This window comes from Bubalus kerabau, chromosome 8 (genome assembly GCF_029407905.1).
Source record: "Bubalus kerabau isolate K-KA32 ecotype Philippines breed swamp buffalo chromosome 8, PCC_UOA_SB_1v2, whole genome shotgun sequence".
Taxonomy (NCBI): Eukaryota; Metazoa; Chordata; class Mammalia; order Artiodactyla; family Bovidae; genus Bubalus; species Bubalus kerabau.
This window is the reverse complement of record NC_073631.1, coordinates 41,114,176-41,137,823: the sequence shown is the minus strand read 5'-3', so window position 1 is coordinate 41,137,823 and position 23,648 is coordinate 41,114,176. Positions and strand designations below refer to the sequence as shown.

Below are 23,648 nucleotides of genomic sequence, written 5' to 3'. Positions count from 1 at the left end.
TGATAACTGGAAGTGTTTGATCCTCTAACTCTAAAGGAGAAGTCGCTTAAAATTCTTTTGTACCACTGCATGGCCAAGGGTACCCTCTGGCTGACAAGGAACACTGGCCTGAGGATGGGAATTTAAATTACAATACAATCCTGCAGCTAGAATTATTCTGCAAAAGACAAGGGAATGGACAGAGACACCCTGTGTTCAAATTTTCTTCTGGCTAAGAGATATGCAGGAACTCTGTCTTAAGTATGGGTTTGTTATATGCCCTAAAAGTGAGCCTACTAGGCAAATGGTATTAGGCACAGACAACCAAGAGAAGGAAGCCCCCCATGAAGGCTCACTTCCCATGGCTCCCGAGTTGCCTGGTGCTCCTTCCTTGTATCCAAATGTGCCTCCATATCTGGGAGCACCCCCTCCACAAAAGCCAACTCAAATTTGTCCGTTAGTTGAAACTGGGGGAGAATTCAGACCAACCCGGGTCCTTAAGCCTTTCTCCCTCTTAGAACTAAAGACCTGGGAAGCTATATGGATGACCCAGGCAAATATATAGATACATTTCAACACATTACCTTGGCCTTTGACTTGACTTGGAAAGACATCATGGTCATATTTAGTCAAACTTTATCTGACCCTGAGCATGCTAGTGTCTTAAAGGAAGCCAGAAGGTATGCTACAGGGCCTCACATGTCAAGCGATAAACACCCAGTAGGAAAAACTGCGGACCCCTCCTTAGATCCTAATTGGAATTATAATGACCCTGAGCACATCTGGGAAAGGGATCATCTTCTGATCTGTGTAAAGGACTATAAGCAGCCTAGCAAAAAGTAATAAGCTATGCCCGGGTCTCAGCAATAACTCAGGAGCCCAACGAGAACCCCATTACCTTTCTGGAAAGGCTAAAAGAGGCCCTCCAAAAGTTTACCAATCTGGACTTAGACTCTTATAAGGGATAGGTGATTTTAAAGAATAAATTCCTGTCCCAATGTGAATCAGACATCAGGATAAAGTTACAACAGCTATAGCAGCAGGATCCTGCTGCCTGTTTAAATGAGATGTCCAGACAGCAACCAATACCTTTTATAACAAAGAACAGGAGAGGGAGGCCAAGGCCCAGGAAAGGGAGAGAAGGAAAGAGACAAGGCATGCCCAGATGCTGGTTGCCCTCCAGGGAAGCCGTATGGCAAACCCCGGGTCCTTGAACAACAAGGCATGAGGCAAATGTCTAATCTGTGGACAGGTGGGACATTGGGCCAAAGAGTGTCTAAACCGTGACAGGTTTCCTAAAACGGCTTGCTACAAAGGCCATTAATTGGGACACTGGGCGGCACTCTGCCCTGGGGACCCAAGAGTCTCAAGGTCAAGCGCCAAGCCTTCCCTCAACAATGGTTCAAGAGGACTGAAGCGGCCCACTCCAGCCAGCCCACCTGTCACAAATAACCATCACGGGGCTGGAGCCAAGGGTGCAACTGGATGTGGCAGGTAGGTCTGAGAATTTCTTGGTTGACACAGGAGCTACCTACTCTGTCCTGACCTCCTACTCTGGAGCCTTCTCCTCCCAACCTGTACTTTGGGTGCTACAAGGAAAACAATTACAAAAAGATTCACCCAAGCACTTCTTTGTTGCTGGGATGGACAAATCTTTTCCCACCAGTTTCTGGTGGCCCCTGAGAGTCCTATTCCTTCATTGGGAAGAGATCTTTCCCAGCCTTCAAAATCCTGCAGCTATTACGGTCCTGATAGACGATGTGTGAAAACTCTTTTGGGGGCAAAATAACTATTTTTACCAGCCACCAAGTGAAACAACTCCTGAATGGGAGAGGCCATTTATGGATGTCTGATCAGAGAATCCTCAGGTATCAAATAGTACTGATGGAAAATCCAGGCCTACAAAACAAGAAAACTACAGGCCAATATTAGTGATGAACACAGAGGCAAAAATCCTTAACAAAATTCTAGCAAACAGAATCCAACAACACATTAAAGAGATCATACATCATGACCAAGTAGGCTTTATCCCAAGGATGCAAGGATTCTTCAATATTCGCAAATCAATGTGATATACCACATTAATAAACTGAAAGACAAAAACCATATGATTATCTCAATAGATGCAGAGAAAGCCTTTGACAAAATTCAACATCCATTTATGATAAAAACCCTCCAGAAAGCAGGCATAGAAGGAACATACCTCAACATAAAAAAAGCCATATATGACAAACCCACAGCAAACATTATCCTCAATGGTGAAATACTGAAAATATTTCCCCTAAAGTCAGGAACAAGACAAGGGCGCCCACTCTCACCACTACTATTCAACCTAGTTTTGGAAGTTTAAGCCACAGCAAAAAGAAAAGAAAAAGAAAAAGAAACCAGATTGGAAAAGAAGAGGTAAAACTCTCACTGTTTGCAGATGACATGATCCTCTACATAGAAAACCCTAAAGACATCACCAGAAAATTACTAGAGCTAATCAATGAACATAGTAAAGATGCAGGATATAAAAGTAACACAAAGAAATCCCTTGCATTCGTATACACTAACAATGAGAAAACAGAAAGAGAAATTAAGGAAACTACTCCATTCACCACTGCAATGAAAAGAATAAAATACTTAGGAATAAATCTACCTCAAGAAATAAAAGACCTATATATAGAAAACTATAAAACACTGGTGAAAGAAATCAAAGAGGACACTAATAGATGGAGAAATATACCATGTTCATGGATCAGAAGAATCAATATAGTGAAAATGAGTATACTACCCAAAGCAATCTATAGATTCAATGCAATTTCTATGAAGCTACCAATGGTATTTTTCACAGAACTAGAACAAATAATTTCACAATTTGTACGGAAATACAAAAAGCCTCAAATAACCAAAGCAATCTCGAGAAAGAAGAATGGAACTGGAGGAGTCAACCTACCTGACTTCAGGCTCTACTACAAAGCTATAGTCATCAAGACAGTATGGTACTGGCACAAAGACAGAAATATAGATCAATGGCATAAAATAGAAAGCCCAGAGATAAATCCACACACCTATGGACACCTTATCTTTGACAAAGGAGGCAAGAATATACAATGGAGAAAAGACAATCTCTATAACAAGTGGTGCTGGGAAAACTGGTCAACCACTTGTAAAAGAATGAATCTAGAACACTTTCTAACACCATACACAAAAATAAACTCAAAATGGATTAAAGATCTAAACGTAAGACCAGAAACTATAAAACTCTTAGAGGAAAACATAGGCAAAACACTCTATGACATAAAACACAGCAGGATCCTCCATGACCCACCTCCCAGAGAAATGGAAATAAAAGCAAAAATAAACAAATAAGACCTAATTAAACTTAAAAGCTTTTGCACAATGAAGGAAACTATAACCAAGGTGAAAAGATAGCCTTCAGAATGGGAGAAAATATTAGCAAATGAAGCAACTGACAAAGAATTAATCTCAAAAATATACAAGCAACTCCTGCAGCTCAATTCCAGAAAAATAAACGACCCAATCAAAATATGGGCCAAAGAACTAAACAGACATTTCTCCAAAGAAGACATACAGATGGCTAACAAACACATGAAAAGATGCTCAACATCACTCATTATCAGAGAAATGCAAATCAAAATCACAATGAGGTACCATCTCATGCCAGTCAGAATGGCTGCTGTCAAAAAGTCTACAAACAATAAATGCTGGAGAGGGTGTGGAGAAAAGGGAACACTCTTACACTGTTGGTAGGAATGCAAACTAGTACAGCCATTATGGAAAACAGTGTGGAGATTCCTTAAAAAACTGGACATAGAACTGCTATATGACCCAGCAATCCCACTGCTGGGCATACACACTGAGGAAACCAGAATTGAAAGAGCCATGGGTACCCCAATGTTCATTGCAGCACTGTTTACAATAGCTAGGACATGGAAACAACCTAGATGTTCATTGGCAGATGAATGGATAAGAAAGCTGGGGTACATATACACAATGGAATATTACTCAGCTATTAAAAAGAATGCATTTGAATCAATTCTAATGAGGTATTATACAGAGTGAAGTAAGTCAGAAAGAAAAAACCAACACAGTATATTAATGCATATATACAGAATTTAGAAAGATGATAACGATGACCCTATATGCAAGATAGCGAAAGAGACACAGATGTAAAGAACAGACTTTTGGACTTTCTGGGAGAAGGCTAGGGTGGGATGATTTGAGCGAATAGCATTAAAACATGTATATTACCATATGTGAAACAGATCGCCAGTCCAGGTTCGATGCATGAGACAGTGTGCTCAGGGCCAGTGCACTGGGATGACCCTGAGGGATGAGATAGGGAGGAAGGTGGAAGGGGAGTTCAGGGTGGGGGACACATGTATACCCATGGCTGATTCATGTCAATGTATGGCAAAAACCACTACAATATTAAGTAATTAGCCTCCAGTTAAAATAAATTAATTAATTTTTTTTAAAAAAGAAAAGAAAAGAAAATCAAGGCCTGACTATATCCCCTTGTGAGGTTCTTAACCCAGCTACCCTCCTGCCTACCTGAGGTCTCTCTCCCCTTTCACGTTTGCCTAGAAACTTTGGACCACTGAGCAAAACCCCAAGAGGGATTGTCAGAAGATCCTCTGACCAATTCTGAGGAAATATGGTACACTGATGGAAGCAGCTTTGTCTTGGATGGAAAAATAAGGGCCAGATATGCAGTAGTCTCCAACTTTGAGACCACAGAGACTAAGCCGCTGCCACCAGGTACTTCAGCCCAATTAGCTGAGCTCATAGCCCTGACTCAACCTTTAGAGCTGGGAAAAGGAAAAAGAGTAGCCATTTGCACTGACTCCAAGCCTGCCTTTCTGGTGCTACATGCACATGCCACTATTTGGAAATAAAGAGGCCACTTGACCACATCCTTAGGGTCTTGGAGGCAGTCCATCTGCCCACCAAGGTTTCAGTCTCCCATTGTAAAGTACACCAAAAAGGGAGCATGAGGAAGTGGAACGAAGGAACTAAACTGCCAATTAGGTAGCTAAGAGAGCAGCATTACAGAACAATGACCTAATAAGGATTGCCACCTTACTTCCACAGACTAATTTGCCAGAAACGCCATCATATACTGAAGGTAAGACTCTTAAATCTAAGAGTGAGGACTTTCAAGAAGATCTTATGGGGTGGTTCCAAAAGGAGGGACTCCTTTTTCTGCCTGGGAACCTCCAACAGAAGTTGGTTAACTCCTTACATGCCACCACTCATTTAGGGGAAAAGGCCCTCCAAAGATTACTAAAAAGGTCCTTCAGAGGAACAGGCCTCCTAACAACTATAAGGCAGCCAGTCTCCCCCATCTCACTTGCCAGTTAAACAACCCCCAAATAGCTCAAAGACCCCAGACGGCCCATCCCATCCAACAACGTGGGACCTACCCAGGAGAGGACTGGCAGATGGACTTCACCAGATGCCAGTTTCTCAAGGGTATAAATACCTATTAGTCATGACAGATACATTCACAGGATGGATTGAAGACTTTCCCAGACTGAGAAGGCTGAGGAGGTAGTTAAAAAAAACTGCTCCATGAAATCATTCTGAGATTTGGTCTGCCCAAGTCATTACAAAGTGACAATGGGACATCATTTACTTCTAAGGTCACTCAAGGGGTCTCTAAAACATTTGGGCATTATTTATTATCTACAATGTGCCTGCAGGCCTCAGTCTTCAGAAAAAGTAGAAAGAGCCAACCGATTCTTAAAATCAGTGATAAAAAATAATAACACAGGAGACCTCTCTCAAATGGAAGAAGGCTTTACCAATAGCTCTCCTCCACACCATACTGCCCCTAAGGAACACGTTGGTCTTAGTCCTTATGAGATGCTATATGGGAGACCTTTTGTTTATGTCAGTGACCTCTTCCTAGATCCAGAGGCTCAGACCCTCCAGTCTTAGGCCATGGCTATTGGGCAATTCCAACAAGATATATGCTTGCTGGGTGTCAACCAGCACACAAAAGATTCTGAAGAGTCACCACTATATGCTCCAGGAACTCAAGTCCTAATTAAAGTCTGGAAAGATGGGTCCCCAAAGGCTCAACTCCAGCCCACATGGAAGGGCACCTACCCTGTAATACTTTCTATCCCCACAGTAGTCAAGGTACCAGGATACGACTCCTATTTTCACTACTCATGAGTCAAGCTTTGGAAGAAAACAGAAGAGGACACTCAATCCACCTGTGAGCCCCTGGGAGCTATTAGATACCTATTCTGGACTACAGATGAGTATCATTCTAATGAACACTCCCAAAATTAAGTTTCTGGGGATAAGACTTCTCAGGACAGCTCTAACGAGCTAACACAGTTTGGCAGGGATTGTACTCCTAAATAGACAGGAGACAGATCTTCTGATCCCTGAACAAGGAGGGACTTGAGCCATCTTGAATGAGACGTGTTGTTTCTGGGTAAATACCTTCCAGCTAAGTTAAAGAAAGTCTCACAGTCCTCAAGAAAAACATTCCAAAGCCTACAGGACCTCAAAGAACAAGCTGGAGAGTCCTCAGGGTGGCTACAATATCTCTTTCTGGGATCCTTCTCCTGGCGAGCGGGAATTTGGAGTTGGCTAATGCTTACTACTACTCTTCTGTGTTTTTCATGGACTTCCCTGGTAGCTCAGACGGTAAAGCGTCTGCCTACAATGCGGGAGACCCGGGTTCGATCCCTGGGTCAGGATGATCCCCTGGAGAAGAAAACGGCAACCCACTCCAGTATTCATGCCTGGAAAATCCCATGGACCAAGGAGCCTGGTGGGCTACAATCCATGGGGTCGCCAAGAGTCGGACACGACTGAGCGACTTCTGTGTGTGTAATGCCCCTACTAACCCTTGTTTATCACCATATTGATGCTGCTTATGACTGCTCCATGTATTATCAATTGTCTAACCTGTTTTGTCTCTGCCCAGGTCAACAAACTACAACATGCAGTGCCAGTTCAACAAGGATATATAAAACTACAGCCAACCACAGAAAATATCACTCACCCTTAGATGAACACCACAATGAGGACTCTGAGGCTTGAGACTAGCAAGAGAGGGAGGCCCAATGCCCCTTGCCATCCCAGTTCTGCAGGAAGTAGCCAGAGAGACCTCGACACCCCTATTCCCAAAGAATCAGGCCTCCCATCTCCTGAAGGGGAAATGTTAGGTAGTTAGAATAGGAAAAAGGAATCCAAAATGGTGGTGGCTAAAAGATAAAGAAAGAGAAAAGCCCGTGAAAATAGAACAAAGGAAGGTCCGAGGACCTGAGTGAGAACCTCAGGTGAAACAAACAGCCCCCCTGGCTAGCCCAATTTACACAGGGCAGGCTCAGGGGGAGGAGAAAAAACATGTAAAAAGAGGAGCCAAAATTGAGCCTGGGGCTTCTCTTCTCTTCATGTCTTTTGGGTCAGCCCGCCCTCATGCCTCGATTTTCCTTTGCTTGCCAAATACAACTGAGCTGTAACACTTGTCCATCCATGGCTTCAAATTTTTGCTGCGGCGAGACAGAACCAAGGAAATTAGAAACTCCCCTGACAACCTGATATTCAAAAAAGCAGGTTATGTTTTGGCTTTGTGTTGGCTTACTTTATTAGTGGCTAGGTGGAGGTGTGATGAGCTCTTAAAGAACAGATTAGAATTCTAGATGCTCCAGCCACCACAGTACTCTGTTCTGAGAGCAAAATTCACAGAACTGTGAAAATCAGTTCAGGTGGGTTGCTCATTTTGAGCAGCATTTTCCATTTCACATACAGTCCACGAAGTCAGAGGCCCTGTGCCCTGTGCTTTATGAGGGAATAAGCCATAGGATGTTGTCTAAGAGGCCAGAGAGCAGCCAAGCAACTTTCAAGGCCATCAAAGTTCACCAAACTTGAGGCCCACTGGCTTCTCTAGAGCAATATTTTCTTCTCAGAAAAAAAAGAGCAAAAAAGACTTGTTTGAATTAAGTGTGAGCCCCTGTATAGTGTGTACCATTTGAAGACTGGAAAGAGCTATTCCTCTTTTGGGGTCTTCACCTGCCTGTATCAGAAAGCAGAGTCACCAGTCTTTATCTGTGTGCTAATATCCCTGTTTTCTTGAGTAAAAGAAAAGTCTGCTGGGAAAACTAAGTCTTCTCCCAGGGCTCAGGTAACTGTGCGAACCTGGAGGTAAATTAGAGTTGAAGCTTCATAGGCTCTTTAGGGATTCCTGAAAGCAGGTCTTAAGGACTACATCATCAACAAGAAATAGCCAATTAACAATAAAATAACAGCAGAAGTACAAAATACCACTTCTAGAAAAGGGGTTTATTAACTGAGAATGTGTACAGTTTCAGAGAACTGAGGAAGCCTGGGACCCATCTTTTTTTCCCCTTGAGATGTTTACAGTCATGGGAAAGCACTTCCCATACACACTTAAACGTAATACATACAAAACTATGTCTCTAATGTGGAAAATGCTAATTACTGAATGGATTAACAGAGTTCTAAAAGTGAAACTATCACTTTAACGCTTATCACAGAAATTATTTTGAATGTAGTATTATTTTCATTTTTAAAGAACTTCATTGAGATAAAATTTACATACAATTTTTCACTAAAAATGTAAAGTTTAGTGTTCTTTTTTAGTCAAGTCATAGGATTGTGCAACCATTACTACTATGTAATTTTAGATCACTTTTGTACCCCTCCTGAAAGAACCTATGCATCCATTAGTAAGCAATTTCTATTTCTTCCACCTGTCCTCTCCATGACTAAGTCCAGAGTTGTTGCTAATCTACTTTCTGTCTCTGTAACTTATCTGTCTTTTAAACTTTATACAAATGAAATCATACACTATGTAGTCTTCTTTGTCTAGTTTATTTCACTTAACATAAGGTTTACAAAGTTCATCTTTTCTCTTATTTTTCATTTTTAAATATTTTTCATAAGCCTAAATGTAGGACTTTACATTCAACCCTATATAATTTCATCTTTTTAGTTATGGCTCATGTTCTGACCTGTCAAAAATAATTTTAACTTACAACAATCCTTCAAATAGTTATTATTTTACTAACAAAAAATAGTGACAGCATGATCACTGGTGGGGGATAAAAAAAAAAGTGAGAGAAAGAAAGAGACAATAATTACCACTTATGGGTGCTCAGTCAGTCAATCATGTCTGATTCATTGTGACCCTATGGACTGTAGCCCACCAGTCTCCTCTGTCCATGGGATTTTACAGGCAAGAATACTGGAGTAGGTTGCCATTTCCTTCTCCAGAGGATCTTCCCCAGCAGGGTATGAAACCTCAGTCTCCTGCGCTGGCAGATGGGTTCTTTACCACTGAGCCACCTGGGAAGCTTTATAAAGCAATTAATTCATGCTAGTGAAGTCCCTCAGTCGTGTCCAACTCTTTGCAACCCCATGGACTGTAGCCTACCAGGCTCCTCCGTCCATGGGATTCTCCAGGCAAGAGTACTGGAGTGGGTTGCCATTTCTTCTCCAGGAGATCTTCCCAACCCAGGAATCGAACCCGGGTCTCCTGCATTTCAGGCAGATGCTTTACCATCTGAGCCACCAGGGAATCCCCCTCTAGAATAATTTGCATATAAGTAGCACTATCCATATAACAACAATACTCCATTTTATAAACAAACTAATGCTTAAACCAAGAAAGTAATTTGCTTCTGCTCATACAGCAAGGAAGCTGTTAGTCTGGGGTTCAAATCCAGATCTTTCTGATTTTCTGAAGCCCATACTTTAAGCCAGTAGAATCCATGATCTCCCATGACATTCTTTAGTTCCCAGTTACGTAATAATATCCAGAAGCAATACTATGTACATTTTCTATATATATATTACTTCATCCTAGTAAATGGAAAACATAATAAAATAGATATTGTGATCTTCAACATACATTAAAAGAATCTTAAATTCAGAAGGGTTAGGAAATCTGTCCAAGTTTACCATCTAGTGTGTGACAGAGCTGGTGTTTATATACATTCTTTTTCCTAATGTAGCAACTCCATTTACTAACAGTGGTTTCACCTAAGGTTAATGCAATCCTGATACTCACCTTTTCTACCCATGAAGAAACACAAAAGAATCTTTGGATTCTTTCTTCCTTCCCAGGTACTCAGTATAGAAAAGCAGTGGGTTAAAAAAGCCAAAAACTCTCCCCAAAATCTGTACTTCTAAGGAAGACTACTGGCCCATTAACAAATGTCTCCATCAGTATCTTACCATCTGCTGTTTGTACTGTACTTGTCAATATTGAGCATCACTTGCAGTTCATACGATCATACAAAATCTCAGAAACCACAGAGTACCAACGTGGGGAAAAAAAAAAAAGCTAATTCAAAGACGGTTTTAGAATCGGATAACACATTCACTGCACAAGCATATAACTAGATGGAAACAAGTTACGTCCTCTGCATGTTTTCTATGTCCATGAAAAATTACTCAATTACTAGCACTAGATTGAACAGGACTGGCAAATTACACAGTGTAATCTTCACTTCTGCTGACCCACTTGATGTTTTTCCCACTCATCTAATTCTGAAGTCTCAGATTATCCAAACTGATCTGTTTAAATTCAAAATGCAATGAAATTTAATTATCCATGTCATAAAGGGTACTGATATTATGGCAGACTAAGGTAGACTACAGCACAAAAATATTATATTTGGCCTTTAAGTACCTTAAATATTTTCACACAATAGATTTTTCTTAAGGCTTATTTTGTTCCCTTGTACAAATTCAAACCAAACAGAAGGTAAAGTTGGTAGTCCCATATGGCAGCATTTAAAGGGAGCTAGAAAGATTAACTACCTTCCCACCTGTAATTAGTCATTCCTTGTTTTATATAAACTTTTCACCCTTTCCTGAAATGTTCTTTTATTTCAGAATGCCCCTGTGAGGAGTGACATATTAAAGCACTATATGCTGAGAATGAATGAATTTATTATGATTAAGAAAACAGATAAAACAATATTTTTGAACAATATGTACCTCAGAGAAAAAGAGATCATCACTGGGTTCTATCCCATGTCGGTGCAAAAATTCTGATTATAAATACTGCCCCTTAGATGTAAAGGTTCAAGTGTCTCTGTAAGTCATCAGGAAACAGCAAAGAGAAGAAATAAATTTATTACCTTTCATTTTGAAACATAGTGTTCCCCCATCCAAGTAATAAATATTCTAGAAGTGATAACAATTTGATTGTATTATCAATAATTTCCATGAATTTTGTAAATATAAAGTTGTAAGTAAGCAGTCTTCAAAGCTCAGTGGTGAAAGATTCAAATACAATAAAATGACAGACTACAAAAAAAGCAAAGGGCAGTGATTCTTGAATTACCTTGAAACAGCATCTGTATGTAGAATTTTTACCTATATACGGAGATGCAGTATTTTTATGCAATAGGGAAATGGTATTTCTTACAGAAAGAATAATGCTGCATATGTTCTTACCTGGAAAGTATATGTATAATCCAAGCTAAATGCTACACAGATGTGCTCGTTATACAATCAACTCAAATAATAGTACTGTATCTATATTAACAAAAATAGAGACAAATAAAAAGAGAGTCTAATAAGATATATATTTACATTAGAAAATGGAATTAAAATAAAACTTAATGATTCCCTCATGGTCCAGTGGTTAAGAATCCACCCTGCAGTTCAAGGGACACAGTTTCAATCACTGATCCTAGAAGATTCCACATGCCTCGGGCCACCTAAGAACATGCGCCACAACTACCGAGCCTCCTCTTTAGAGCCCACGAGACATAACTACTGAGCCCATGTGCTTCAACTACTGAAGTCTGTGTGCCTACAGCCTGTGCTTCACAACAAAAGAAGCCACCACAGTGAAAAGCCCGAGCACCACAATGAAAAGTAGCCCCTATTCTCGGCAACTACAGAAAACCTGCATGCAGCAACAAGACCCACCACAGCCAAAACATATACATATAAAAAATAAGTAAATAAAGAAATCTTAAAAAAAAAAAACCTTAATCATCTATTTTATTTCAATGTAATAAGCAACCAAAAAAGATGTACTTTCTGTCCATTCTTATTTTAATATAAAAAATAAAAACTTGAAAAAACTTTTCCAACACATAAAATCCATTTATCAGAATACCTGATAATGAATGATCTATCCTAGGCATAGCTACCAAATGTTGCAATGTGTGGTGCTAGTGGTAAAGAACCCACCTCGTTTGCCAAAGCATGAGACGTAAGAGATGGCAGATTCAATCTCTGGGTCAGGAAGATCCCCTGGAAGAGGGCATGACAACCCATTCCAGTGTTCTTACCTGGAGAATCCCAGGGACAGAAGAGCCTGGCAGGCTATGGTCCATACGGTCTCAAAGAGTCAGAAATGACTCAAGTAATTTAGCACACATGCACATTTACACTAAAACTTTCACTTGTGTCTGACATAAAGAAGACTAAGAAAAACAATTGTAAACAACTATTTATTCTTGATATTCTAAAATGTAAAATCATCATATAAACATAAAATAACTAGATACCTGACTTGCTGATATATGTACATATGTGTGTGTACATATAACTTGCATATTTTATTTACAGATAATCTTATACATCCCTAATGCAATACCAGTGGGAAAATAGCAGGAACAACAGAAACGTCGAATGAGAAGTGAAAAAAATTCTGCTAAAGGTCAGAAGTAAAACATAAACATCTACTGAGCCTTTGGTACGTGCCAAGTATGAGGAATGGCAATAAAAAAGATTCAATTCTTACTCAGATAATAGAGAATAAATGAAGTATAGTAAGTACATCAATAAAGGCAAGTACAAGTGCAACACGACCTAGAGGAGGGCTTGATTAACTCTGAGGTGAAATGGATGATGAGAGGATTTGAAGTGGGCTCTAGAGCAGGGGTCCCCAACCTCCAGGATCTACTGCCAGATGATCTGAAGTGGAGCTAATGTAATAATAGTAATAGAAATAAAGTGTACAATAAATGTAACACATTTAAATCATCCCAAAACCACCCCTCCCTAACTCCATCCATGGAAAAACTGTCTTCCAAGAAACTGGTCCCTGGTGTCAAAAAAGTTGGGGATTGTTGCTCTTGAATTTAAATCAAAACTTAGTGATTTTATCATTAATACCTTCAATCCTCTTTATAAAGAGTTTAAAAGAATAGAAAGAAGGAAGGCAGGGAGGGAGGATAAAGAAAACTAGAAGAAAGGAAGACAGGAAGTAAAAGAGGAAAGAAAGGAAGGGAAAAAAATAAAACTAAACTTTCCATGCTGAAATCTATCATGACAGATAAGAGTGCTTGAGTGTCAGGTTATCAGTAATCAATCACATGTCAGTTAGTTTGCTTCACAGACCCTTTTTTTGAAAGCAGTGTATCCTGCATAGAGAACATGGAATAAGAGACCACTCTCAAAAAAGCAACATGCATAACAAATATCTGGGGGATTTTAGGGGCTTGTTTGCTTTTGCTTGTTGGTTTTTGGCTTATTTGTGCTTGTTTTCCTAGAATACTTTCTTTTTTTTAAAAAAAAAAAAAGGAGATTTCTCCAAAAAATGACAAATATCTCAAGCTATTAACGTTTAGTATATTATAAAAAGTTCCTAAGCCCTTATAATATTGGACTAGGCCCGTGACCTTCCAAATTAGTTTTACATTTCGGAGAGGAAAATTAAACACTAGTTGTTAATTTAATTAGCTACAGCTATGCCGCACAGAGTCGGACACGACTGAAGTGACTTAGCAGCAGCAGCAGCATTGCATATGAAAGCATGAAGAGAAGAAGAAGCGATAGGGAAGAAAAAAATGGAGCAACGACACCAATGGTTTAAGTTCCAAGTCTCAAATACTTGATAAAACCCAACCATCAGAAGTAAAAGAATCAAAGACTGATTATCTGTGAAAGGAGATGAAAAGGGATAACTAGGACAGAAGAAGAAACCAAGAGGGTCAAGGCCACTTGAAACCTTTATTAGTTGAGACTTACATAAAGCCATCACCCTCCTCTCTGTTTAACTAAATAGAATCAATCACCAGATACTTTACCAGAATGGAGTCCTTCCCCAAAACACCGGCTCACTTACTTAGAACAGTCTACAATGTCTTGCCTTTTAAACCTCCTTCACCCTCAGCCACAATAATAGACACTAATAATGATAATGATGATAATAAGCATAGCAGAAAGAAGAGACAGCATCTCCTATTTGCCAAAAGCTATGGTAAATGGTAAATGGCCTACTTTCAAAGCAACCTATGGGTAGATAATATAGTCAGTTTTTTGCAAATGTATTTTAAAAAATACTTATTGAATGCTTATTACACATAGGACACTACTCTAGACATTCAGAATACAATATTGAACAAAAAACATAAAACATAACTCTGATAGATTACACAATCTGGCTGAGTAAACTGAGCTACAGAGAACTTAAATGATATTTGCCCAGCATTGAACACCAGGTAAGTGACAAGGGCAATGGCAAGCAATTTGATTCCAGGACCCCTTTCCTCATACCATGGACTTTACTGCTTTGGATGTAAGAGCACACTGGCCAGGGCTCAGACATGGCACTCTGCTTTTCAGATTTTATATTTTTCTACTTGATACTGTATAAGGAGTAATTCAATTGTAATACAGTTACATTTTTTTAAAAAAACAAAACCTCTAAGCATAAAACTCAAAAAGCAGGCAAGGTGAAAATGCTAACTCTAAAAGTGTTTGAGGAACTACACTGAATATCATAATGGTCATTGATATAAATAGTTGATTACAATTAAGAGTTTATATGATTTCAATTATACTCTAAAGGAAGTTAGAAAGGCACGCATATCTGTCTATACTTACAACATTTCACATTTTCATCAATGTTTCATAATAAGAGCATATTTTCTCAGCCTAAAGAAATATTCTGTAACAGAAAGAAAGTTGCAATTAGCGAGTCCAGCAGATGACTCTACTCTGAGTCTCCATCGATGTATTTAAAAATAAATAAATAAATAAATAATGGGCATAAGATACATTCCTGGCATTTGTTTGATAGGCTTAAGTAAGACAAATGTAAAAATGCTATGCAAACTAAAGAATGCAGTGTTCTTTATCATTCTCTCTTCACAGAACTACAGAAGTATTTGGACTTCCTAATATACTCTATTACTTTGGTAATTATTAAATTTTGCCTATGTACAATTCAAAATAAAATACTCTGCCCTTAACTCCTTAACCCAAACTCATGTTTTAGTAACCATTATTTCTCAGTTGATACTACCTTCTGAACTGCCATATTGCTCCCTTACTCTCCAAGTTTTTTCTTTCCCACTTTCAGGTTCTATACAATTTTTAAGCAATGCAGAGTGCTAGGTATAACTATATAAGTCCCATAATCTAGGTCTTTAAAGATGAAGATATTTGGATAATCTTAAATCAGCTAATATTTCTTTCATATTAGCACTTCTGAGGGCTGATTCACCACTTAGTGGCTACACAATATATTTCTCCCCTGGGGATTCCTTGTACTTGCTACTCCTTTACTTCTGAATAATTATTCCTCAATTTGTAATATGTGCATGTGTTCTTAGTCCCTCGGTAGTGTCCGTCCTTTTGCAACCCCATGGACTGCAGCCAGCCAGGCTCCTCTGTCCATGGGGATTCTCCAGGCAAGAATTACCCTCAATTTGTAATACTGCCCTTCAATTTTGTTCACTGTGTAGAACCTTTTATGTAAAACTCATTATTGTTCTGAAGTTTGGTTTTCCTGGCAGCTATCTTGCTACTTTACATATCCAAAAATGAAGGAATGGTATCACTTGCACATGGAATCTAAAAAAATGATATAAATTTTTTGCAAAGTATAAATAGGCCCCCAAACAAAGAAGACAAACTTATGATTACCAAAGGAGAAAAGCATGAGGGAAGTATACTGAATATACTTATAGACTTTATATATTTGTATTTATGGGACTATTTTAGATTCTAAGTGATCATTCTTAATAATAACATTCATTTTGCATAGAATTGAGCATTTGAAAATGTAAACATGTATGCTGATGGAGCCCACAAACTCGTGCAAGAAACACAGGGCAAAGGAGTGATAACAATATAATGTTGTTAAGAGTTTTAATGACGTATCTGACAATGAAAGGGCAATATTAGTATTGAAGGCAGCAACAAATTTTCCTCTGATTGCCAAATTTACTGAACATACATTGCCATATTATAGAATGTACTAAGCCCATATGACTTCATTTAATCATCATTGCTGTGTTCTGTGACAGGTGCTTATATGGATGAGACACACAGAGGTTAAACAACTTACCAAAGTAATCCAGTAGTGGAGTCAAGATTCACTTTCAAGACAAAACAGGGTCTTGAAAGATGAAATGTTTTTCATTAGGTGATAAAAGTGGGAAAGAGTAGGCCAGTGATGGGAATAAAATGTATTAACAGCCAATAGTCACAAGTATGTGAAAGAGACACAGAGGGACAGGATCAGACAGGTGATGAGAGCAGCCCAAGGCCAGGCCTCATAAACAGGCTGCCTCCAACTGCTTTTCTACCTAAATATCTATAGTGATGTCATTCTTTGAACATTGCGTCTATAGGAAACTCAGGTTAAACCACAACTATCAACATACAAGAAAGAATGATTCAGCAGCCTCAGAGCCCCAGACCTAATAAATACTTAGGAGAGAGACTCACAGACAGTAAAGAGGAAAGAATACTGAGCTGGGAGAAAAGGATCAAGATCTCCTCTTGATTTTTAGTCCAGCGAATCAGCTGATCTTCCACTCCTACAGTTGAACTGTCTTTGCCACAGTACAAACATTATTCCATTTACAGACACTTATTTCAACGAAGGAGTTTTCAAATCAGAGTCTGTATGTTTTAATTCTTTATTATGTACTATGCATTGAACTATTACATAAATATATGCATGTGTACATATGTGTGTGTACTTACCTATTCACACTACAGTACTATACCCAGAGATGCAATATGCTATTAGACACAATGAATAAAATAAATAACATTTTAGAATTGCTTTACTCATTTCTGAGTGAGGTTTCACTGAAAAATCACAGTAGTTTGTCTCTTTCCTTCATTACTTCTATCCTCCCTCCCTTTCATCTGTTTTTGCTTCTTTTTTCTTCCTTGTTTTGTTCATCCTTCTGTTCTTTCATTACTTCTTTGAATTATCAACTAGGAGTTATTTTGATATTGGAACAGAGAAGCTTCTACAGTTAAGTCACCCATTCAAGTCAGACCAATAAGATCAGTCACCAAAATCTTACTGGACTATGACTATTATGAAATTGAGTAAAGTGTTCCATCTCATAAAAGTCACAATCAACATGAAAAGGCACTCTTGATTCCACTCAATTCTGTTTGTCTCCATTGTGATTTAACAATGCTTTATATTTTAAGTAGCTATGTAGGAACTTAACTTTTCCACCAGATAATAAAATAATTTAGAAAAAAAAACTTCTCTTAACAATAGAACAAGTTTAGGTTTACAATTCCCTTTTATAAACTGGCAAAACTTTTATATAACCGTTTCATTTGTAAATGGGTAAAAACTAAAAGCTTTATCTCCCACGCACCTTTTCTTTCCATTTTGCACCCTCCATCTCTAAAAAAGACAAAAAAAAAAAAGGGCCCAAAATAAAGCACTGAAGACTTACCATTACAATTCACATCCACTTTCTCTAAAGCTAAATGCACCTAAACTATGATAGAAAACCCTTCTGTATTTCAATCACATTCTTCCAATTTTCAGGTTTACAGCATCACTCATTCATTTATTCAGGCAACTGTTTTTTGGTACCTAAAGATAGGCTGGATAAAGGACAGAAATGGTATGGACCTAAAGAAGAAGATATTAAGAAGAGGTGGCAAGAATACACAGAACTGTACAGAAAAGATCTTCATGACCCAGATAATCACGATGGTGTGATCACTCACCTAGAGCCAGACATCCTGGAATGTAAAGTCAAGTGGGCCTTAGAAAGCATCACTATGAACAAAGCTAGTGGAGGGATGGCATTTCAGTTGAGCTATTTCAAATCCTGAAAGATGATGCTGTGAAAGTGCTGCACTTAATATGCCAGCAAAATTGGAAAACTCAGCAGTGGCCACAGGACTGGAAAAGGTCAGTTTTCAATACAATCTCAAAGAAAGGCAATGCCAAAGAATGCTCAAACTACCGCACAATTGCACTCATCTCACACGCTAGTAAAGTAATGCTCAAAATTCTCCAAGCCAGGCTTCAGCAGTACATGAACTGTGAACTTCCAGATGTTCAAGCTAGTTTTAGAAAAAGCAGAGGAACCAGAGATCAAATTGCCAATATCCGCTGGATCATAGAAAAAGCAAGAGAGTTCCAGAAAAACATCTATTTCTGCTTTATTGATTATGCCAAAGCCTTTGACTGTGTGGATCAAAATAAACTGTGGAAAATTCTGAAAGAGATGGGAATACCAGAGCACCTGACCTGCCTCTTGAGAAACCTATATGCAGGTCAGGAAGCAACAGTTAGAACTGGACAGGGAACAACAGACTGGTTCCAAATAGGAAAAGGATTACGTCAAGGCTGTTTATTGTCACCCTGCTTATTTAACTTATATGCAGAGTACCTCATGAGAAACACTGGGCTGGAAGAACACAAGCTGGAATCAAGATTGCCAGGAGAAATATCAATAACCTCAGATATGCAGATGACACCACCCTTATGGCAGAAAGTGAAGAGGAACTAAAAAGCCTCTTGATGAAAGTGAAAGAGGAGAGTGAAAAAGTTGGCTTAAAACTCAACATTCAGAAAGCGAAGATCATGACATCCCGTCCCATCACTTCATGGGAAATAGATGGGGAAACAGTGGAAACAGTGTCAGACTTTATTTTTTTGAGCTCCAAAATCACTGCATGGTGACTGCAGCCATGAAATTAAAAGACGCTTACTCCTTGGAAGGACAGTTATGAACAACCTAGATAGCATATTGAAAAGCAGAGACGTTACTCTGCCAACAAAGGTCAGTCTAGTCAAGGCTATGGTTTTTCCAGTGGTCATGTATGGATGTGAGAGTTGGACTGTGAAGAAAGCTGAGTGCCAAAGAATTGGTGCTTTTGAACTATGGTGTTGGAAAAGACTCTTGAGAGTCCCTTGGACTGCAAGGAGATCCAACCAGTCCATTCTGAAGGAGATCAGCCCTGGGTGTTCTTTGGAAGGAATGACGCTAAAGCTGAAACTCCAATACTTTGGCCACCTCATGCGAAGAGTTGACTCATTGGAAAAGACTCTGATGCTGGGAGGGATTGGGGGCAGGAGGAGAAGGGGACCACAGATGGCATCACCAACTCAATGGACGTGAGTTTGAGTGAACTCCGGGAGCTGGTAATGGATAGGGAGGCCTGCCATGCTGCGATTCATGGGGTCGCAAAGAGTCAGACACGACTGAGCAACTGAACTGAACTGAAGATATGCCAGCTTTTGTGTTAGGCATTATAATAAAAGATAAATAAAAGATTCATTCATTTACTATGCTGACCACAAAATCAGCTTAGAAGAGAAATATTTTCTTCCCTACTTACTGAAAATAGTCTTAAACATCATTCCCACCAGCTCTGTCATTCCCACCACTGTCACAAGGGATGGGATCACACTGACTAGCATGAAATGAGGGCTGACCTAAACTATGTAGATGCCACACAGTGGAGGAAAACTGGAATGAATAACGAGGAAGTATTTCCAGTGTCCTGCTCAATTGCCTTCCAAAGCTGACAGTGGTTGTTATTATTCCATTTCCTTAAGGGAGAATCTCACATTCCTATGGATGTGAGAACTGGACTATAAAGAAAGCTCAGCACTGAAGAATTGATGCTTTTGAACTGTGGTGTTGGAGAAGACTCTTGAGAGTCCCTTGGACTGCAAGGAGATCCAACCAGCTCATCCTAAAGGAAATCAGTCCTGAATATTCTTGGAAGGACTGATGCTGAAGCTGAAGCTCCAATACTATGGCCACCTGATGCAAAGAACTAATTCATTTGAAAAGATGCTGATGCTGGGAAAGATTGAAGGTGGGAGGAGAAGGGGACAACAGAAGATGAGATGTTGGATGGCATCATCGACTCAATGGGCATGAGTTTGAGTAAGCTCTGGGAGTTGGTGATAGACAGGGAAGCCTGGCATGCTGCAGTCCATGGGGTCGCAAAGAACTGGACACAACTGAGCAACTGAACTGAACTGAAGGGAGAATATTTTTCAAACATCACATTGAAGAAAAAGTTATTTATATATGATTTACAGGCTTTTTAAGGATCGATTAAGCTTCCAGCATCACCCAAATTCAACTATACTCCCTCGCCAAATGTAATGACAATAGAAATATTCCAACTCTATGAGGAAAATATATTAATACTGTAAATACAGAATAGTTTTTAATATGTGCAAAGGGATTTAAAAAGAGGGGGTGGGGATTTCCCTCATAGCTTAGTAAAGAATCTCCCTGCAATGCAGGAGACTCGGGTTCGATTTCTGAGTCTGGAAGATACCCTGGAGAAGGAAATGGCAACCCACTCCAGTATTCTTTCCTGGAGAATCCCATGGACAGAGGAGCCTGGCAGGCTACAGTCCATGGGGTGGCACGAGTCTTACATGACTTAGTGACTAAACCACTAAAGGCATAAAACCTACTGCAGCGAACTGAATTCACTTTCTTCCCCCTTTCTCTACCCTCTACTCCCAACCCCTATACTGAGTCAGTAGCCAAAGGAGGACACCAAAGTACAAAGATGAAAGAAAAGAGTCAAATTCTTGGATGAGAGTTCTAAGTTCTTGAAACCCTGGCCAAGAGAGATGTGAAAGTGGCTGAGGCCAGTGACCTGAAGGAACCTCAGGGTTGCAATAAGGAGGACACAGAGTGACATGTGGAGGAACATGCATATCTAAGTGTCTGCATCAGGGACAGAGGCCAAACTCGTGTCACTTCAAAGAATGTTAGACAAAACCTTCCTTTCCAAAGCCAGAGAAACTACTTAAGCCATCCTCAGATCTTAAACTGCCAGCCCTGGTTCAAATGGGTTCAAATTGATTGAGGTTGGTCAGACACGACTGAGCAACTTCACTTTCCCTTTTCACTTTCATGCATTGGAGAAGGAAATGGCAACCCACTCCAGTGTTCTTGCCTGGAGAATCCCAGGGACAGGGGAGCCTGGTGGGCTGCCGTCTATGGGGTTGCACAGAGTTGGACACGACTGAAGCGACTTAGCAGCAGCAGCAGTCATAAGTAACTAGCTTAAGTTCTCTATCATTATTCTTAAGGCTCGAATTTCAAATCAAGTTCAATCATAGGGGAATAAATTTTATTATATTTCCTGTATACTTGCTTTTGTACGTATCATAGAATTTTCGATTAAAGCCAAACTTTAATTCTACATTTGCACCACAAGATAACTTTTAATTAAAACTACTTCATTATTTCTCACCCTCAGTCAGTACTATTAATTTTACACTCAGAGAAGAAAACCAGGAGCCTGTGTGCCCTATGTCTCATGTAGTTTCTCCTCTGGTGTCAACAGAAAAGATATTTGCTAGATCAGTAAAGTCCAGAGAGTGCAGTGATTTGCCAAATATGGTCCACTGGAGCACTGAGAATTTAGGGTTAGGTTTCAGCATTTGTCGCTGTCACTCAGATACTAAATCTATATTTACTTGGGGCAGTGAGTGGAGATTTAAATAGAAAAATCCAAAGCATCCAAGGTACTTTCCTTTCCTGACTTAGCTGTTTTTGAGAGTTACTCTCATGGAGCTATAGTCTTTCAAAACTGGTTAAATAAAATTCTATTGGTATTATCATAAATTTTGTAGAGGATGAGCAAACAAAAAATTAACTTTCTCTTTACCATTTTATGATTATCTGACTGGTCATTTCATGTCACTGTTCATGGGGATTCCAAACATAAAATATGACCAATGCCAAAACACAATAAGTGCTCTCAATTTAAAAATGAAGATGTATGTCTAATTATTGTAATAGTAACATGAAAATAATAGACCATTAATACACATTACTTTTAAATATACTAAATTTTAAATATAAAATTGTATATTAAAATTTACCAGAATGGTCTGAAGACATAAAATTAAGGTTTAAAATCATCATATAAATTCAGATGTACAGATTTGGTGAACAGAATCATATTTCTAAAATTGGGGAAATTATTTATCAGTAAAGGCAATACAACATTCCTGCCCACCCCCTAAAAAAAGCCAAAAAACAAAACCTGGATAAAATATAGAAGCTGGTCAGTAGGAAAATAATGGATGAACTCTAGGAATTCACACTGTGGCTGGTGGGCCATTAGCAATGCTGTAGGTGGAAAGTAGAAGGGGATTCCAAAGAACATGGCTCAGCATGTATTATACAGCACAAATTATCAAGTCTGTACAACTGGAACCATTTTTCAAGTGTGGGGACTAGAGTTTGAGTGGTGTTGGTCGGAAGACACCCCCCAAACTAACATCACAGAGCATCACATCCTCAAGTGTTCCTATCTTTGAGCAATAGCCTGGATTCTTGTGCTTTATGTAAAAGGAAAAGGATGCTGACAATGAAGCTGTGCACATGTGGAGCCAGGAGGGATGTGGGAAATCAATGTACTACTCTCTTTTCAATTTTGCTGTGAACATAAAGCTACTCTAAAATATAGTGTAGTCACTCAGTCGTGTCTGACTCTCCATGACCTCATGGACTGCAGCCCCCCAAGCTCCTCTGTCCATGGGATTCTCCAGGCAAGATCACTGGAGTAGGCTGCCATTTCCTTCTCCAGGATTCTAAAACATAAAATCTTTTTTAAAAATTCTCATTTTGGAGAAAACCTGGCTCAGAAATCATAGCTTTAGTGTTCAACACATTGCTTTTCTTTTCTGTAAATCCTTACCTATTTTAATCTTGGAAGCTTTTTTCCCCCATCTCTACTTTGTTAATTTTAGACTTTCCACTTTCTTTACCACCTCACCAGCTAATCACTTTTAAATTTTTTTCAGTAATTATAATGAATTAACAGTTATGTTTAAGCAATTTCAAATGATAGGCCCATATATATATAAACTAATGTCAACAATCACATATTCTATTTACTATTGCCTGGAGAAATATCAATAACCTCAGATATGCAGATGATATCACCCTTATGGCAGAAAGTGAAGAACTAAAGAGCCTCTTGATGCAAGTGAAAGAGGAGAGTGGAAAAGTTGGCTTAAAGCTCAACATTCAGAAAACTAAGATCATGACATCTGATTCCATCACTTCATGGCAAATAGATGGGGAAACAGTGGAAACAGTGTCAGACTTTATTTTGGGGGGCTTCAAAATCACTGCAGATGGTGATTGCAGCCATGAAATTAAAAGACACTTACTACTTGGAAGGAAAGTTATGACCAACCTAGACAGCATATTTAAAAGCAGAGACATTACTTTGTCCACAAAGGTCCATCTAGTCAAGGCTATGGTTTTCCCAGTAGTCATGTATGGATGTGAGAGTTGGACTATAAAGAAAGCTGAGTGCAGAAGAATTGATGCTTTTGAACTGTGGTGTTGGAGAAGACTCTTGAGAGTCCCTTGGACTGCAAGGAGATCCAACCAGTCCATCCTAAAGATCAGGCCTGAATGTTC

The 23,648-nt window shown here is 39.2% G+C and overlaps 1 protein-coding gene and 1 non-coding gene across 10 annotated transcripts in view; both read right to left on the bottom strand.

Moving 5' to 3' along the window:
• The window catches only part of CACNA2D1 (calcium voltage-gated channel auxiliary subunit alpha2delta 1), a 533,324-nt gene that overhangs the window by 469,500 nt on the left and 40,176 nt on the right, over window positions 1-23,648 (bottom strand). Inside the window, exon 1 of one of the 9 annotated variants that reach the window (XM_055590115.1) lies at window positions 14,830-14,849. The exons of the other annotated variants lie outside the window; for them this stretch is intronic. Coding sequence (XP_055446090.1) covers window positions 14,830-14,834 — 5 coding nt within the window. The 5' untranslated portion in view covers window positions 14,835-14,849. Of the gene's footprint in view, window positions 1-14,829; window positions 14,850-23,648 lie in introns of those variants that run through there. 9 annotated transcript variants of the gene reach the window in all.
• Window positions 9,479-9,550, bottom strand: TRNAF-GAA (transfer RNA phenylalanine (anticodon GAA)). Its single transcript has one exon. It is a non-coding gene; the product is annotated as a tRNA-Phe (tRNA).